At 37.2% G+C, this 16,325-nt stretch overlaps 1 protein-coding gene across 11 annotated transcripts in view; it reads left to right on the top strand.

Annotated features, from left to right (window-relative positions):
* The window catches only part of mark3b (MAP/microtubule affinity-regulating kinase 3b), a 69,574-nt gene that overhangs the window by 45,820 nt on the left and 7,429 nt on the right, over window positions 1–16,325 (top strand). For 8 of the 11 annotated variants that reach the window (XR_005625382.2, XR_005625383.2, XM_039690147.2 and 5 more), the window contains exons 9-16: window positions 643–762; window positions 2,259–2,358; window positions 5,877–5,989; window positions 7,465–7,615; window positions 8,878–9,089; window positions 10,101–10,204; window positions 13,002–13,175; window positions 14,894–15,163. Coding sequence is in view for 9 of the 11 variants with exons in the window: in XM_039690147.2 (XP_039546081.1) it covers window positions 643–762; window positions 2,259–2,358; window positions 5,877–5,989; window positions 7,465–7,615; window positions 8,878–9,089; window positions 10,101–10,204; window positions 13,002–13,175; window positions 14,894–15,163 (1,244 nt within the window). In the remaining 2 variants the exon portion in view is untranslated. The remainder of the gene's footprint in view (window positions 1–642; window positions 763–2,258; window positions 2,359–5,876; window positions 5,990–7,464; window positions 7,616–8,877; window positions 9,090–10,100; window positions 10,205–13,001; window positions 13,176–14,893; window positions 15,164–16,325) is intronic. The other 3 variants (XM_039690143.2, XM_039690142.2, XM_039690141.2) reach the window with 1 other exon arrangement.

Here is a 16,325-nt window from a genome sequence, read left to right as displayed (position 1 = left end):
CACAAATGCTCGCCTGTGATGCGCATTTGTGACTCTCCTGTTCGAACTTGTTCATCAAAATGAACAAATCTTTTTCCGAATCATTTGGTTCAATCAACGAACGAATTGACTCGGAAAAAGATTTGATGATTTTGATGAACGAGTTCGAACAGGAGAGTCACGAACGTGCATCGCAGTACAGAGCAAGGTTTGCATTTCAGCTTATAAAACTTAAACTTTGTTATTTTTTTTAAAAATGAGCGATTGTTTCGCTTGATAAGACCCTTATTCATCGTCCGGAATCGTTTAAAGCCCTTTGAACAGTTTGCAGTTTGTACTGAAACTCTTTTGGACCTTGAACTGTTTGGTTCCCATTGAAGTCCATTATATGGAGAAAAATCCTGGAATGTTTTCATCAAAAACCCTAATTTCTTTTCGACTGAAGAAAGAAAGACATGGACATCTTGGATGACATGGGGGTGAGTAAATTATCAGCAAAAGTTTTTTGAAAAGTGAACTACTCCTTTAAGCACAATGCAAAGGAGATTGGTGAAATCATTGCATCATGTAACCTCTCATAGTTGATTATTTATAAAATAGAAGTAACAGTCAATAAAAACAATGAATAGTTCAGTAATGCCAAAATGATCTTTTTACCTACAGGAACTTCGTGAACGGGTGTTGAGGGGCAAATATCGAATTCCCTTCTACATGTCGACTGACTGCGAGAACCTCCTGAAACGCTTCCTGGTGCTGAACCCTGTCAAACGGGGCACACTCGAGGTGAGAGAACGTGGTAAACCTGTAAATATACATGGCACTTTCCATATATGAAGTGCAGGATGAGTTGAGTGGGGGACCGAGGGATGCCAGAGTCACTGTCGAGCCCTCTTGAGGTGTCGTGGGCTAGTCGACAAAACACTTGAAGACCCTAGAGATGTCCCCTACTAGGACATCACCACCACCATATGGAAAGAAGCGTAAATGGATAGAGAAGTATAGTTTACTGTAAAGCTACGTCTTAGTTTGTGCTCATCTTCACCCCTAGTTGTTCCAGAGGCGGAAATCAATATATATATATATATATATATATATATATAAAACTTTAATTATAATTTTTGTATTAATATAGGGTATTTATCTGTGCACTGTCAGATTCTTCTGGGTTAAAATTAAATTACAGGTTGTTGTTGCACTATCTCAGATTTTGTTCAGTCGTTGTCTTTATCAAGAATGTGTCCCAAAACCAAGGCCTGTAAAATATTTCTGTTCAAATCTCGTGTCTTCATATTTTCAGCCCTTGAAATTTCTTCAGCTTACAGCCTGAAAATCATATTATCTGGGAAGCAATATTTGGACATTAATATATTGAAAAGTATTATTCATAGGCATTATCTACTTAGTCTTAGACAGTCATACATTTTGAAAAATAACTTGTGATTTGCTTAAACATCTGATCCTTCTGCTATTACGAAACACAATTTTGCCTGTTTATAGTATCTCTTTTAATGTGATAAAAACACTAATTAATAATTTTGACTATGTATTGGTATGTAATATATGGTGGTGTAAAGTGCTGGAAAGTGCTTTAAAATGGACCTTGAATTTGATCTTGGTAAAGGTCTTGACGAGATGCTTTAGCATCTTCAGTGTCGCATGATCTTTCAGAAATCATTTTAATATGCTGATTTCCTGTTCAAGAAACGTGTATTATTATCATCAATGTTAAAAACAGTTGCTTACAAATATTTTCTGATGAATAGAAAGTTCAAAAGAATATATATAAATATAAAATCTCACAGAGGCCCAGGGAAACGGCGCCCCCAGGGTTTGAGGGCTGTAAGTGCAGGTTATTTTCTGTTCACTTAAGGGCCAATGATGTATGCAGAATCTTAGGTCTATTACAGGAAACTCAGAATGAAATGACGTCCTCTAATGAATAATTGAGGATTTTAGAGATGTAACTGCACTCATGCATGTGATAGTTGTGTGGCTTTCATATGGGCCACTTCAGTCAACACTTTATGCGATGAAAGTGATAAAAACTGACCAGGAATTATACATAAACAGATATATTTGTGTATGCATTAATCCATGGATCTAATTTTTCAGAGTCATAGTTGCTTGGTACAGCAGTGTTATTGCAAAAAATCCATCCCACCTTTAGGGAGCAGATTGTATTTTGGGTCCAGAATCTTCCAGCTGACCCACTTTAAAACATGTATTTGGTTTCCTCCATAATCATTCATATTCATGATCCCTGTGTGTGTCTGTTTCAGCAAATCATGAAGGATCGTTGGATCAACGCAGGCTGTGACGAGGATGAGCTCAAACCGTTTGTGGAGCCGGAGCTCGACATCTCGGATCAGAAGAGAATTGGTATGAATTCAACACACTTAGATGCAATTATTAAAAAAAATCATAATAGTGTTAGACAGGGTGCTTCAAAAGTCTTAAATTTGATTGCTACATTTCTGTTTTATTTCTTTTTTTTAACTTGACTTACATAAAGCACAAGCTTTATTAAAGATTATTCTGTCGCTTCAGGCCATTGTGCCAGTAATAAGTTCATACTGCTCTCCTTTGGCTGCAAGTTGCTGATGATCACATGTTCCTGAATCCTGACTGCAGGTTCCACAAAATTGTTTTGAATTACAAAGCAGAACTCTTGGTTTTAAATGTAACACTTCCCAGTTTTTTTTTTGTTTTTTTTTTTTTTTCGGAATGGAGAGTCAGTAGTTTAAGGGTCGAAACATACAGGACTTAACTCAACACAAGACCTCTCCAAGCTACACAAACTTGATTCCATTCATTTAATTCTGTCAGACCTCAGTGCTTAAAGGAGAACGCCTGTCAATTTTAACATTGAGCTCATTTTTTTGTACATTTGGAGTGCTGTCAGTACAGACAAAAATGAAAAAAACCGGTGTTGCCTACACCGTGTTATCGTCTTTATAAAATTCGCACCCTGTTGACTTCAATGGGGCAAGTTCTAAACCTGCTTTATCCTCTTAAAGCGATAGTTCACTTTGAAATGAATTTTTAATATGTTTTAGCTTACCTCAAGGGCATTTTTATTTATTATAAATGTTATCACTGTCTTCGATAAAGTTTTGTCTATCCATTTATGGTGTTTTTTTTATTTTAGAGGTATTTTTGAATTTATTATTTACTTCAAAATGTACCATATTTTTATGTAAATTATGCTTATTTTTATGTTTTATTTTTTTACAATTTTTAAACTACATTAAAATATCATTCCAATAAGTTCTAAGAGCTAAAACCTAAAGATGAAGTGACTTTGCTGTCACCTGGTGTCTTTTTTTGGCTTATTTTAGAATGCTCTAAATTACAGTTTTTCCCATTCATTTCTATGGGTGCCCATTTCTGACCCAAATACAAGATTAAGGAGTTTTTTTTTTTCACCCACTTAACATTGTAGAATTGAGTCCAAAAAAATGGTGTGGCTTCAGGAGGCAAACTTTGGAAAAGTAGCCAAGTTTTGAACCGCTCAGATCCAGGGAAGTGTTTTTTTTTTAAATAAATCAAAACTATTTTGCACACATTTGTCCAGAATACGGTTTTAGGGTTAATAGTTCAAAAGAACAGCCATTATTTGAAATATAAATCTTTTGCAACATTATAATTGTCTTTACTGTCACTTTTTATCATTTTAATGCATCCTTGCTTTTTTAACATGTACTTCTATAGTAATGTCCGGTTTAATTGCACATTTGAATGCAACTGTATTGTCCCCATGAGTATAGGGTTTTGTTACCACCACAATAACGCAAGCTTTTATGTACTTGCTTTCTTTCTGTTTTTAGCTGGATGGACAATACAGAATCCAAATTTACAGGCATAATAAGATCTTTCCCACCTGCTCATCATTTATTTTTATATTAGTGAGTTTTCGTGGAAGTGAGTCAGACCTTTATGGTTCACAAGTGCAATCAAGGGAGATATTTGGGCTTCACTGCATTGCATAACGTCCTACGAGCACCCTTTTATTTGTTTGGCATGCTTGGTTCAACGTGACGCTGATTGTGGTTGGTGGTGTGCCTGTGGGTTTCAGCAGAGTGCAGGGGTCGATGGTAGCTAAGGGTCAGACGGGCCCTGTTCTTTCCACTGCTGCTGGAGGCCCGTCTGCCTTTTAAACACCCCATTGATCTCTGAGCCCTAGTTCTGTGTCCCTAACAGCGTTTAACACTAATGCAGGAACAGTTCAATTGAGCCCGTCACATTTAGACTAGCACGTGAAACGGTGACGGCATTGAGTGAGAGTGCTTTTTTCCCGGTGAAACTAAAATGATACCCTAAATTACTTCTCCTTTTAATTTGTGAAGGACATTCACACTGAGAGACAAAGCAGAATCTGGAATAAAACTTCTTTTTGACATTCAAGGTTGGCTAAAGCACACTTTTCTCAGCTTTCAGCTACCCTGCTCTTTATACATCAGTGCTTTTTTTAATGCACGAGTCGAGATGCACAGATTTTATCAGTTCACTTAAAAAATAAAGTTGTTTTTATATAATACCACTCTGCTACAATGAGCTTTGACCATTGGAAAAAGTCATCCTCCTCCCATGCCAGTGTGATGTATCCCAATCTTCAAGCAGATGGAGCTGGAAGAACATTTTTAAATATCGAATCCACAATCTGACTTGCTGCCTGGAATAATTTGCACCATGTTTGTTCGTTTTGCCGGAAGAGAGTTTTGGTTTCCCCCGAGATTTCTTTCATCTGATGGAGTTAGGGTTCCTTGTTCAGTAATATTCAGTAATAGTGCATTTATTGATTTGACTGCACTGATACTATTAGAAAATGAATTGAGCTGGATTATGACTACTGTGTACTGTAGAGCTGCTTTATTGCTCAAATTAGTTTCATACTTGACAAAATTTGCAACATCGACAGTGTTATTAAACTGAAGTGAACTTTACACAGTTATTGAACTGAATCAACACTGAACTGACTTGAGCTGAACAATCAAACTATTGTCTTTGAATTTGAATTGGTCTCATGTTTGGTTAAGTTTGTATCATTGAGTGATATTTTGGTAACACTTTACTTGAAGGAGTGTGCATAAGACATGCCACCTTCATAATCATGTTATGACATATGTTATGAATATGAAGGAAGTTTTATGCATGTTTATGACAACTGTCATTAAGTGTCATTCGCTCAGTTATGACATTTTTAATGACATTTGAGATGTCTTTGTTATGACACCTTGACATAAACCAATACATCACAACCTGTCAGTGTCTTTGTCATGACAAATTGACATTACTAAGACAACACAACCTGTCATAAACATGACATAGCAGATTAATTATCAAACTTAAGAAAGCACCTAGCTTTATTGGTTAACATTACCTTAAACTGTCAGGTGGTTGGTTTTGATATTGGCTGTCATGAAGCCATTATAACTTTTTAATAACAAATTCAATTAGTACCACTGTAGTTAAGGTCACGAAAAGTATTCATGACACAGTTATAATGGCCTCACGACAGCCAATGTCAAAGCCAACCACGTGACAGTTTAACTTCATTTTATGTCAATATGTCATGACAAAGACACTGACAGGTTATGATGTATTGGTTTATAACAAAGACATCTTAAACAATGTCATATTTGCATTCAAAATGTCATAACTGAGCGAATGACACTTAATGACAGTTGCATAAACCCTACTTCATATTCAAGACATATGTCATGTTATGGTTATGAAGATGTCATGTTAGTCTTACGCACACCTCTTCAAGTAAAGTGTTACCGATATTTTCCTGTTTTTCATGTGACGCTGCTTTGAAACAATCTGTATTGTATAAAGCACAATTTAAATATTTGACGAGTTTCCTACATTGAATTGTTTTAAATTTTTTGTTGCAGATATTATGGTGGGAATGGGTTACTCTCGGGAGGAGATCCACGAATCTCTAACCAGGATGAAGTACGATGAAATCACGGCTACCTACCTGCTGTTAGGAAGGAAGTCCACTGAGGTGAGTTAGTTTACATGACGTTTCAGAGCTGATTTGTTGCACAATTGGAGGTTAAAAAATAAGTATGCTATCATTCAATCATTCAAAAGTTTGAGGCTTTAACCCTTAGGGGTCTCAGGGGTTCTGACATGCTCTGACATTTGAGCCTTTTTCTGTTACTTGTGACATTTTCATGGCTAAAGTATTATTACACTGTATTCAGCACAAGCTCTGCTACAATAATATGTCAGCAGCATGTATGTAAAATTTTATAGTTTTGAGATAATGATGTTTATGCGTGGTTTGTGAAAAAAAAAAAATGTCACTGAAATAAGGTCATAAAACCCATACTGATTATTTCTTCACAAGACTTTTGAAAATTGTATCACATAGCCTAGAGTATTTGCTCCAAAACTAGGCGAAAATCTTCCTGACTACTCATTCAGATAAGACAATAAAGTCTTTTAAAAATTCTTTGACAAGTTTTGGGGAAGATAGCTTTATGCGAGGAGGCGTTAACCACCCATTAATATTTTTGAAAGAATGTTCACCAAGGCTAAAATATTTCAATAATCGTTTGAAATTTTTTTATCAATTTTAAAATGACTTTATTCCTTTGTTGGCAAAGCTGAATTTTCAACATCATTACTCCAGACTTCAGTGTCACGTGATCTTTCAGAAATCATTCTAATATGCTGATTTCTCATTATCAATGTTGTACTGAAATTTTTGAAGAAACTGTAAAACATTTTTTCAGGATTCTTTAATTTAGAAAAGCTCAAGGGATTTTTCTTTTTAAAAAAATATTTTGTAACATTTTTATGTATTTAATGTCACTTTTGATCAATTGAATGCATCCTTGCTGAATAAATCTTACTAACCCCAAACGTTATCTTACTAACCCCATATGTTTTTGGATAATTCGCCGCAAGCACAGACTGTACAACAACTACCGAATGTTTCTAAGGACAAATTAGTATCTGGACTGAATCTTTGAAAGCTATGCAGGAGTTTTGTTTGCAGAGTTATAGTTTTTACTTTATTTTTTCCTCATTTATTTGACATTTTCTATATAGTCTGTCATGGAAATTTTTGTCCCTTTTTTCAGTGAGTGACCGCCTTGTTGCACTCTGTTGTATTATTAATTTGTTGTTATCGATTTTAGATTTACCCACCCAAAAAGGTCATGTTGGTTAGACAAACCTTTCCTGCCCAAGTGGACAGAATAAAGAGAATGAGCTGCAGTGTGGGCTAGTCTTTATGCCCATAGACAAACGTCTGGCTATATCTTACATCTGATTATGGATGTTTTAGACTTGTAGCATGTCACTTGGCAGTTTAAACCCATATCGCTGGTTAATCAAGCTGGATTAGCGAATTACATTCCCACTGCGCACTAATCCTCCATTTGCTAGACGTCAGCCCTGACACCCAGACATAAGAAAAACAGTCCGTCACATCCAGTTTATATGTTTTGTTGTTCTGTTTGATCACAGTTGGAGGTGAGTGATTCCAGCTCCAGCAGTAACCTCTCTCTAGCCAAGGCCAGACCCAACAGCGAGCACAATAACGGCCAGTCACCATCGCACCTCAAAGTCCAGAAGAACATCTCCTCCAACCAGAAACAGCGTCGCTACAGTGACCAGGGTGAGCGTGCTTTTTGGTGTTCGCCTCTTTTGTTAGCTGCTATATATCTGAATCGAATTTGTTGCGAATTTTGCTGCATTGATAATATTATTGAACTGAATTGAATCGAATCAACATCTTAATTGACCTATGGATAAGCCACGCCCCCTCCACTCCATTTGGGGACAGGCGGTATGGCAGCTGTCACAGTAGGAGACATTTCACAGGAGGCAATTGGTGATTTTTGGAGACAGAAAGATTATATATCATCTTGAAGTCTCCTAAAGGGCCTTAACTATGCATTGGAGGGTTATATTATTCATTTTATTGTTGAGAAGGTCGATGAAAAGCTTCAGCTCCAGGTCACAGTGTAAACGTGATAAACCGCGTATCATTGCGATCACCGTTTGGTGCTACAGTATTTACATCAATCATTTAGCACAACATTGTTAACATTTGTTATCTTGGTTATTTACAGATACGTTAATGAAGCTATGTGACATGATGTGCAGCGCAGCTAGAAGCTAACGTTGACGTTTTCTAATGTTTGGCTAACGTTAGCGATTTTAAAGATAACGTTCAAATACAGTACGTTGTTGACTTAACTTAGAACAGATGTAGACATCCTTGTTTCATTTATCCACGTTTAGTTGGTGTCGTGGTCTACCGCATAACTTAATCCAGAGCAGACACTTATCTCGGTTGAGATGTGGCTTGGGAAAGGGGGTAAATAATACACACCGTCGCCCAGCCTCTCGGGAACCTAGTGTTGGAGTTGCATGTACCCCATGCACACCGTTTGACCATTTTAAACTTAAAATCACAAGAAAAACTAATGAAAACTGACTAACTGCAACGCATTCCAATGGACGTGGAAGCAGAGAATGTCCGAGTGTATTGGGTTAGCTGGGCACTGTGATTGGCTCATTGTGTTTGAGGGCGTGGCTTAGCCATAGGTCAATTGAGCCGAATAACGGCGCTATTGTCTTCTGTAGAGCTGTTTTATTGCTGAATTGAGCTTGTGTCATAATCGATGAACTTTACAGTTATTGAACTGAACTGAATCAACAATGAAATGGCGCAAGCTGAGTAACCACACTGTTGTCTTCTGTAGAGCTGCTTATAGGTGAATTTGAGTTAGTCTCATATTTGCATGATTGATTCTGTTATTTCCGTTTATTACTGTGAAAGGGGTAAATAAATAAAGGTGACTTGACTTGTCCTGACGTAGTGCCTGCTATGAGGTCTTTGTCTTTCTGATCTATGTTCCTCTCCATTCACAGCTGGTCCAACCATTCCCTCGGTGGGTTACCCCAAGAGAAGTCAGACCACTTCTGCAGAAAGTGACCATAAAGAGGAGGGCAGTGCACAGGCACGTAAGTCCAGCTCATCTGGAAGTCGTGGCATGGCTCCACCGAGCCCCATGCTGGGCAACGCCAACAACCCAAACAAGGCTGACATTCCTGACCGCAAAAAGAGCGCCGGTGCCCCTGGGGTAAGTTCCGCCACCCAAAATCTTTCGTAATGTTTTGTTTAAATGATAACATCAACTTGAACAATGTTTTACTCATACAGTATACATGTACATTTATGCATTTGACAGACTTACATTGCATTAAGGTGTCCATTTTATCAGTTCATGCTGTTAAACCCACGAGCATGGCTTTTTTGTGCCTGCTCTGCAGTTGGAGATACAGAAATGCTTTAGTTATTATTTAGTTATTTTATTAATCATTAAGGATACGTTTACTTGACAATGATATGAGTACGTTTTTCTTTCGAATTTTTCATGGACAGACGACACTATTGTCAAAACGATTCCCGTTCACACGGATCCATGAAAACGACTAAAAACCCTGTATTCTGCTGCCAGGCCAGTTGTTGGCAACGTCATTTTGTAAAGAAACACCACGCGCCTATAGGCTGAACACGTTATACACATGCACGTTTTTTTGTTGTTGTTTACACAGAGACGAGTACTTTGAAACCCCTTTTTCAAACATTTGCATTTTCGGCGTGTAAATGAACAGTCAAAATGAGTAAACTTTTATGTTTTTAGTTAAAAACAGTGTCAGGTAAATTACTCCTAAGACTCACATTACAACAAAATCACACTGGCATTGTTGTCTTCTGCTTTAAAGCTAGATATTTTCTTTTTTCAAAATGACACTGTTATTGAACTGGATCGACATTGAACTGTTTAACATTACTGTGTCCGGTAGAGCTGGTTGTAGCTAAATGGAGCTTTTTAGTAATGAATTAACTTTACGCCGTTATTGAACTGAATTGAATCAACACTGAACTGAATGGATCAGAATAATGACACTATTGCCTTCTGTAAAGCTGCTTTGCAGCAGAATTTGAATCGGTCTCATATTTGATGAAGTTTGTATTACTGATTCTGTTGTTTTTTTCCTGTTAATACTGTGATGTTGCTTTGAAACAATTTATATCATATAAAATGCTATCGAAATAATGGTGGCTTTGACAACATGTATTTCTGCAGAGCAATTCTGTGTCTACTGGTATGACCAGGAGAAACACGTACGTGTGTAGCGAGAGGAATGCCACAGACCGCCAATCCGTCATCCAGAATGGCAAAGAGAACGGGTGAGTCCCTGAGAACTGTCAAATGTTGGGAATCTCTCTTTTCTGATTAACAACAGGAAATGACCATGATACTCAAAACAATGACTGACACATCCTCGCACGACCACCTGACTTTACTTGTCATCTACAGGTTTATTGGTGTTTATGGAGCTTCATCTTTTTTTTTTTCCTTATGCAGTATTTGAAGATGAAGCTTTGGTTTAATTACTTTATCATGTCGACCATAGACTTAATCAATCGAATTAAAATATAAAAATTGCAATATGGTATCCACTTATTCATTTTACAAAAGGCCGTGATTGAATTAAATCGTTTTTGTTCGTTTAAACACCCTTGACACTGTTTAGCATGAGAGCCCCTGTTTTTATGGCTTTTTGTTCTTGCAGCCTTTATCTCAGCAGAAGCAATATGAGATAAATGCTTATCAAATCATAGTCCAAATGGCAATATTTTTCAAAATATTCAAAATATAATTGTAATGTCTAGTGTTGTGTATTATTCTTATGATAATATACAAACCCAATTCCATAAAAGTTGGGACACTGTACAAATTGTGAATAAAAACAGAATGCAATGATGTGGAAGTTTCAAATTTCAATATTATATTTAGAATACAACATAGATGACATATCAAATGTTTAAACTGAGACATTTTGAATTGCCATGCCAAATATTGGCTCCTTTTGGATTTCATGAGAGCTACAAATTCCAAAAAAGTTGGGACAGGTAGCAATAAGAGGCCAGAAAAGTTAAATGTACATATAAGGAACAGCTGGAGGACCAATTTGCAACTTATTAGGTCAATTGGCAACATGATTGGGTATAAAAAGAGCCTCTCAGAGTGGCAGTGTCTCTCAGAAGTCAAGATGGGCAGAGGATCACCAATTCCCCCAATGCTGAGGCAAAAAATAGCGGAGCAATATCAGAAAGGAGTTTCTCAGATAAAAATTGCAAAGAGTTTGAAGTTATCATCATCAACAGTGCATAATATCATCCAAAGATTCAGAGAATCTGGAACAATCTCTGTGCGTAAGGGTCAAGGCCGGAAAACCATACTGAATGCCCATGATCTTCGGGCCCTTAGACGGCACTGCATCACACACATGAATGCTACTGTAATGGAAATCGCAACATGGGCTCAAGAATACTTCCAGAAAACATTGTCAGTGAACACAATCCACCGTGCCATTCACCGTTGCCGGCTAAAGCTCTATAGGTCAAAAAAGAAGCCATATCTAAACGGGAACCAGAAGCGAATGCGTTTTCTCTGGGCCAAGGCTCATTTAAAGTGGACTCTAGCAAAGTGGAAAACTGTTCTGTGGTCAGACTAATCAAAATTTGAAATTCTTTTTGGAAAACTGGGATGCCATGTCATCCGGACTAAAGAGGACAAGGACAACCCAAGTTGTTATCAGCGCTCAGTTCAGAAGCCTGCATCTCTGATGGTATGGGGTTGCATGAGTGCGTGTGGCATGGGCAGCTTACACATCTGGAAAGGCACCATCAATGCTGAAAGGTATATCCAAGTTCTAGAACAACATATGCTCCCATCCAGACATCGTCTCTTTCAGGGAAGACCTTGTATTTTCCAACAAGACAATGCCAAACCACATACTGCATCAATTACAACATCATGGCTGCGTAGAAGAAGGTTTCGGGTACTGAAATGGCCAGCCTGCAGTCCAGATCTTTCACCCATAGAAAACATTTGGCGCATCATAAAGAGGAAGATGCAACAAAGAAGACCTAAGACAGTTGAGCAGCTAGAAGCCTTTATTAGACAAGAATGGGACAACATTCCTATTCCTAAACTTGAGCAACTTGTCTCCTCAGTCCCCAGACGTTTGCAGACTGTTATTAAAAGAAGAGGGGATGCCACACAGTGGTAAAAATGGCCTTGTCCCAACTTTTTTGAGATGTGTTGATGCCATGAAATTTAAAATCAACTTTTTTCCCTTAAAATTATGCATTTTCTCAGTTTAAACATTTGATATGTCATCTATGTTGTATTCTAAATATAATATTGAAATTTGAAACTTCCACATCATTGCATTCTGTTTTTATTCACAATTTGTACAGTGTCCCAACTTTTATGGAATTGGGTTTGTAATATTTATATACGTATAATGAAATATTCAAAAAAGTTTCACCCAATTGTGCAGCCCTGGTATCTACCTAATATCCCATAATTTATTGGACATATTATAAGAAATATTAAATGACAGAGCTTATGTTTTTTCACTAATCGCCTATCACTTCTACAGTATGCAGTGGAAATTGTAGTGGTCCGAAATACTTAATGAGAAAGAATTGAATGGTCCAAAATGTTGCAGTGGTGTTTTCTAAGCATTTATGAATATTGTGGTGGAAGATCTGTGGAAATAAATATGAAGGATATGGCACTTACAATGACGCGTCTTAAAACACAACGGTCATCCTTGCTGTGCCAGTCTGCCATTCTGAAGCGCTTTGTTTTTCCATTCAGTCTAGAGAGAGAAAAAGCAACCATGTGTTAAATCCCATATTAGAGATACACAAAATGACATATTTTCAAAATTGAGTCGCTGGGTTGACTGAACAACTTGATAGTTCACTCAAAAATGTCATTCCAAACCATTATACACTTCTGTCCGAAAGTTTGGCCATCCTCAAAAATATTAATGCGCTCAACTGATTTCAACATTGATAATAAAAAGAAATGTTTCTTGAGCAGCAAATCACACTTGCTCTGCTTTGTTTGTACGTACATGTCTGATCCATCCCAATGCTGTTTATTTGCCCGTCTGCTTTCGGCCAGTCTGAGTGAAATGTCGGGATTTGTCAGCACGAGTCCGACGGCTTACGCCGTGGCTCTCGCCACCTCATCGGCCTCGGTCCGTCTGCGCCACCAAAAGGCCCTCTCTGCCTCGGGACACACCTGCCGCACCACCTTGCCGCACAACGAAGGCCACTCTGACTACTTCAGGCCCAAGTAAAGACGAGTGTAGCGTCTGTCTCTAATCGTAGTGTGTCTCTTCATCGTCCTCCTCCTCTCTAACGACCTCTGACCTCTGCTGTCTGCGTCTTTGATTTCCCGCCACCCTCGTCTTATACCGCTAGTGTTTCAACCAATCAGGGAGAACTCGTCATGGAGCTTCCGGTGCGCTTAACATTTGAGGAGTTCCTGCATCTTCCCACTCAAACCGTTAACTAACTTCCTGGTGTCTAAACCCACTAATATAGGATATAAACTCAATTAACCTAGTAATTGACTAGTGGAAAGACTGTTGACATGATTATTATATGTGCAAAAAAAATTATCAACTTTGTTGAGCAGATTGCTAGAATTAAAATATGGTCCAGTCACTATTATTGCAGTTTGTTAGTTTGAAATAGAAACATTTTTTAAGGTATAAATAAGGTTTTGTTTATTAATAGTTGAGCAATATACTAACAGTGAGCAATATGTTTAAACAGTTAATTTTTTGTCGATGTTAATTCACAATGCATTAACTAATATTCACAAATACAATTGATTTTAAAAATGTATTAAATGCTAAATTTAAGCTAAGATTAATAATTTTGTTGTATTGTAAGTCTTCATATTGTCAAGCGTTCGTTCTTAATTTATGTAATCTAATGTAGTTAACTAACAAAAACAAATGAATCCTTATTGTAAATAGATGACCTTAACTAGTGACTTATATAGTTACTTGAAAATTTCAAACTAACAAAAATCTATAATAGTGGCTTGACCATATTTTAAAATAGATATAAAACATATTGTAACGTTTGTAGGATATGTTCGTGGTTAATGTGATGAACTAAACCTGTGCTTTACTCTGTTAAGACACCTGTGTGAATTTGAGGAGAACTGACTTCGTACAAGATCACTATTTTATTAAAAGCATTTATGAAAATTTTTGTATATGAAAATACATAATTTGTTTGCAGATTGATTGAATTGGTTTGATATTTTGCTACATTCTCAAATAACATTCAATGGCATTTTTATCTCTGACTTAAAGGGATAGTTCACTCTAACATGTTTTGTAATAAATATTTTTGATTATCTTTTATTTTAATAAAATTTAATGTGCTTTTGTTTCTTTTTATATATTTATTTTTAATTAAATTTTTATTTTATTTCTGTTTTAGGGATTCTAGTACTTTTTTATTTCAGTTAGTTGCCAACATTTGTTAAGTTTAGGTTTTTCATCTAATATTTTTAGTTTTTTACTTTTTTGCACAAACTTTACACAATACAGATTGTCATTATCCACATATTGTTGCATTTTTGTATTGCGATATATTGTGACATGATATACTGTTACACCAACGCGTTCTCATCCTAAAGCGCCATATAGGACGCTTTTGCAAAAGCGTAAATATCCAACGCACATGGCTCCCTTTAATGTCTAATGAGACGCTTCGGTTAATGGTTAAGTTTAGGTATGGTGTAGGGTAAGGGTTAGACCACTAGGGGGCGCCTTCTGCCCAAATATATCTGCGTCTCATTTCACGTTAAAGGGTGCCATGTGCGTTGGATATTTACGCTTTTGCAAAAGCGTCCTATATGGCGCTTTGGGATGAGAACGGGCTCGTTACACCCCTAATAGTTTTAGTTATTAACAACACTTCATCATTTACTCGCCCTCGTGTCGAGTTTCCTATATCGTCATATTGTGACCCTGACTTTTCTCTCTTCAGCACGAGCACGGCTCAGACGAGTCAGCGGAACCCTGGTTCCTCCACCCACAGTATTAGTAGCGCGACTCCCCCGGACCGCCTGCGTTTCCCACGAGGCACTCTGAGCCGCAGCACTTTCCACGGGGGCCAGCTGAGGGAGCGACGCACAGCCACGTATAACGGACCCCCTGCCTCGCCAACCTTATCGCACGACGCCACGCCACTCTCACAGTCCCGGAGCCGCGGATCAACAAACCTCTTCACCAAGCTCACATCCAAGCTCACGCGCAGGTAAATCAACGCTTCATGCTCTCAATACACACAAAAAAAACCTTCGAGATTGAACTATTACCAATGGAAATCAATTTTCAGTGGGATTAGAAGGAAAGTGTTCATTTGGAGTTTGGAAATTTGAATATGCAAGCATTAGAACGCAACAGTTTGTAGGTTCAGAAATAGGTTAATTACTGGAAAATATATACTATTTTGTAAATTGCTACTTTAAAACTACTTAAAGCCCCCCCTGCAGTCAGTCATTTTATCTTTTGAAACTCAACTTTGATAATCAAAATGGCATATTTAATGTTTTCTTTTTTTCTTTTGAAAATAATTTCTTCATGCTGTAATGGGTTAGTTCACCCCAAACAATGAAAATTCTGTCAATAATTACTCACCCTAATATAGACCTTCGTTAAAGTTCGGAACACACACAAAGAAAATATTATTTACAGAATTTGAATCGTGTTGACGCGATAGCAAACTTTATAGTGTAAACTTGCGCCGGAAATTAATATTTTGTAAATAAAGTGGTAAATTGTGTTTGTTTTTTTTGCGCAAACAAAGCACTCATGTTGCTTCATAAAATTGAGCTAAAACCACTGGGGTCACATGGATTACTTTAATAATACTTTAATACTTTAATAATGTCTTTACTACCTTTCTGGGTGTGAAAGTGGTAGTTGCGTAGGCTGTCAATGAAGGGACAGAAAGTTCTCAGATTTCATTAAAAATATCTTAATTTGTTTTCTGAAGAGGAATGAAAGTCTTACGGGTTTGAAACGACATGAAGTTGAGTAATTAATGACAGTATTTACATTTTTGGGTGAACTAACCCTTTAAAATAGCTTGAATGTAAATCTACACCCTTGCTGCATTAGTATATATAGCATACACATGTATTTGCAGAACAATGAAAATGCAAATTAGTCCCTGCCTCCACTCACTCACACCAGCTCAGAACACCTGATCCACTTAGTAAACCCTACTTGCATGTGGAAATACTGTTTTAATTCAGCCATATATGTTTGAACCAGAAACGGATTTAGAAGAAAAAGGAAGAGCGAATTTTACAGGGTCATTTATAAGTCAATGTATGAGAATGGTAATGCGTTTTATGAATCGCTCTCTACACACGGATTGGATTGTTTATATGTTTGTGATGGTAGAAAACGAG

This window comes from Pimephales promelas, chromosome 13 (genome assembly GCF_988280905.1).
Source record: "Pimephales promelas chromosome 13, fPimPro1.hap1.1, whole genome shotgun sequence".
Taxonomy (NCBI): Eukaryota; Metazoa; Chordata; class Actinopteri; order Cypriniformes; family Leuciscidae; genus Pimephales; species Pimephales promelas.
Note: the sequence above shows the minus strand (reverse complement) of the source record. Positions and strands in the feature narration are given on the sequence as shown.